Raw genomic sequence first — 1,969 nt, 5'->3', positions numbered from 1 at the left:
TTAGGTACCTGGAAAAAATTTAAAAAGTAAATCATTTAATTATCAGTATAAACACTTTAGTTGGTTTTGGGGCTGGAAATGAAGCAAATCATTGGAGAATAATAGGTAATAATAAAGTGGAATCCTTAGGTGAATGGTAAAGGAGATTAATGGAGAAAATCAGATTTGTTCAAGTTTGATTTTTTGCTTTGAACTCTTGACTACTGAAATAAATTAGTAATTTTCAATTATTTTAGCAATATTTTAGCTCAACTTCATTTATTAAATAATTGAAATTATGTTAATATTCACTTGTATTATGTTTAAGATGTAACATCAAATAAAAAATCATATATATTTTTTTAGTGACATTTTTATCAAATTATCTAAGATATAAATTCACTTACCTGATATAATTTTGGCTTCAATGACATGATTTGTTAATCTCATCATCGTCAATCTTGTACCATTATAACGTCCTTCGCATTGATCTAAATTCCTTATCAACGTGATACATGTCCCAATTTTTAGCTTCAATGCATGATTTGGCAACCCAAAAGTTTTCAAACAACTTAAGAATTCCGGAGTTAAATGCTCAAAACCATCATTGTCATTAGCTTTCGATCTGTCAATGGAGTCACTACTCAAATATTCTTTTGCATCACCTAAAAGATCGAAATTATGTAGTTAGCATAAATGTAGAAAATTAAGGTGAATAAAAAGAGATGGAGTAAAGAATGTAAAAATTTAGTTTATATGGTAGAAGATTTATGATGTAATCATTGATTTCATCCATAATCTCAATGGTTGATGCTAATATAGCTCTACTTTGAAGGAAAGTAGAATTTGTGTTATTTTCAAGGATATTGGGATAAGTACTTGTAACAATCTTCTCTATTGGGTCATCAAAATTTTCTAGAAGTAACTCGGGTGGAATACAAATTTCAGCATATCCATCATTTGGCTATGATATATTTTCATCTCCAACTTGTAAAATCCATTCGGAAAACATGTGTATCTCTGCCGCATTGGTTGAATTTTTCCCAACTCTCAAACACATATTTTTTGTTAGTTAGAGAGCTTTGCAATGATCCCAAATATATGATGCATTTATTGTAGAATGGACGATGTCAGACCTGATTCCTTTAGAAACTACGACTAGAATTTGTCTAAAATTGCCACCAAACACCACAACCTTTCCTCCAAAAATTGTCTTAGAAGCAACTTTGGCACAACCCATTATATCTTTTAAAGACTTGTCAAGAGCTTTTTAAGTCAGAGTTTAGAAATATTTTGTGGAAATGTTTGGATATTCAATGGAAAATTGAGATAAATAAAATATGCAAAAAGTAAAAAGCTGAGGGAAGAGAGTTGACAGTAGCGATTTATAAGGTCCGGTCTAAATAAAGTAACCTATCCCCCTCCCCAAGAGTTGATTTTGAGATTATTCAATAATTCTTGAGAGTTTTTAGAAGGTTAAGCCCACGAAGTCCCTTATAAAAGAAAAAAAATGAAGTTTCAGGTTTGCTTCCAACCAAACAGTGAGCAGTAGAGTGAAGCGTTCATTCTTCACACCAAACAATTAACAGAACTTCGAGTGGTTAGTCTCTCTAAGCCAAACTGAGATTCCGTACAGACTTATCTCAAACCAATGTGGAGTTTTGAACTGGATATCCTCCTTACCTAGCCATTGTTTTACATAGGCTGACCACGAATCGAACTGGGGTTTTTACCAGGATGATCTCAAACCTACCAATTTTTACATAGGCTAAACTTAGAAACTGAGAGATGTTTCATACCAGGATGATCTCAAATAGTTGTGAAGATTTTTATCTAGATATTCTTCAAGAATCCAAATGGAGAGCGTTTTCTTATGTGGCAGTACTTACAAACCAAGCCGAGACTTCACACTAAATCCCCCAAAAAAGATCTTTTAACGGGTTTAGCTCCAAAATCATACAAACGCTTCCTAAGGAAAATTAATTCACCA

At 32.3% G+C, this 1,969-nt stretch overlaps 1 protein-coding gene across 1 annotated transcript; it reads right to left on the bottom strand.

The window, feature by feature from the left end:
- LOC131622951 (uncharacterized) lies at window positions 1-1,219 on the bottom strand. The gene is made up of 3 exons (XM_058893960.1): window positions 1,159-1,219; window positions 387-644; window positions 1-8 (listed from the first exon to the last, which is right to left on the bottom strand). The coding sequence occupies exons 1-3, from the start codon at window positions 1,217-1,219 to the stop codon at window positions 1-3; spliced, it is 327 nt and encodes a 108-aa protein (XP_058749943.1).
- Between the last annotated feature and the right edge of the window lie 750 nt (window positions 1,220-1,969).

The sequence above is a fragment of the Vicia villosa genome, unplaced genomic scaffold (genome assembly GCF_029867415.1).
Source record: "Vicia villosa cultivar HV-30 ecotype Madison, WI unplaced genomic scaffold, Vvil1.0 ctg.000045F_1_1_2_unsc, whole genome shotgun sequence".
NCBI classification, from domain to species: domain Eukaryota; kingdom Viridiplantae; phylum Streptophyta; class Magnoliopsida; order Fabales; family Fabaceae; genus Vicia; species Vicia villosa.
This window is presented reverse-complemented; position numbering and strand designations above follow the sequence as displayed.

What these genes read in the sequence shown, in the direction of transcription:
- LOC131622951 (XM_058893960.1), bottom strand. Translation starts at nt 1,219, where the DNA reads ATGGGTTGTGCCAAAGTTGCTTCTAAGACAATTTTTGGAGGAAAGGTT. An exon ending in AAAGGTTGTGGTGTTTGGTG is followed by an intron (nt 645 to 1,158) that starts GCAATTTTAGAC and finishes TCGATCTTTTAG; the next exon opens with GTGATGCAAAAGAATATTTG.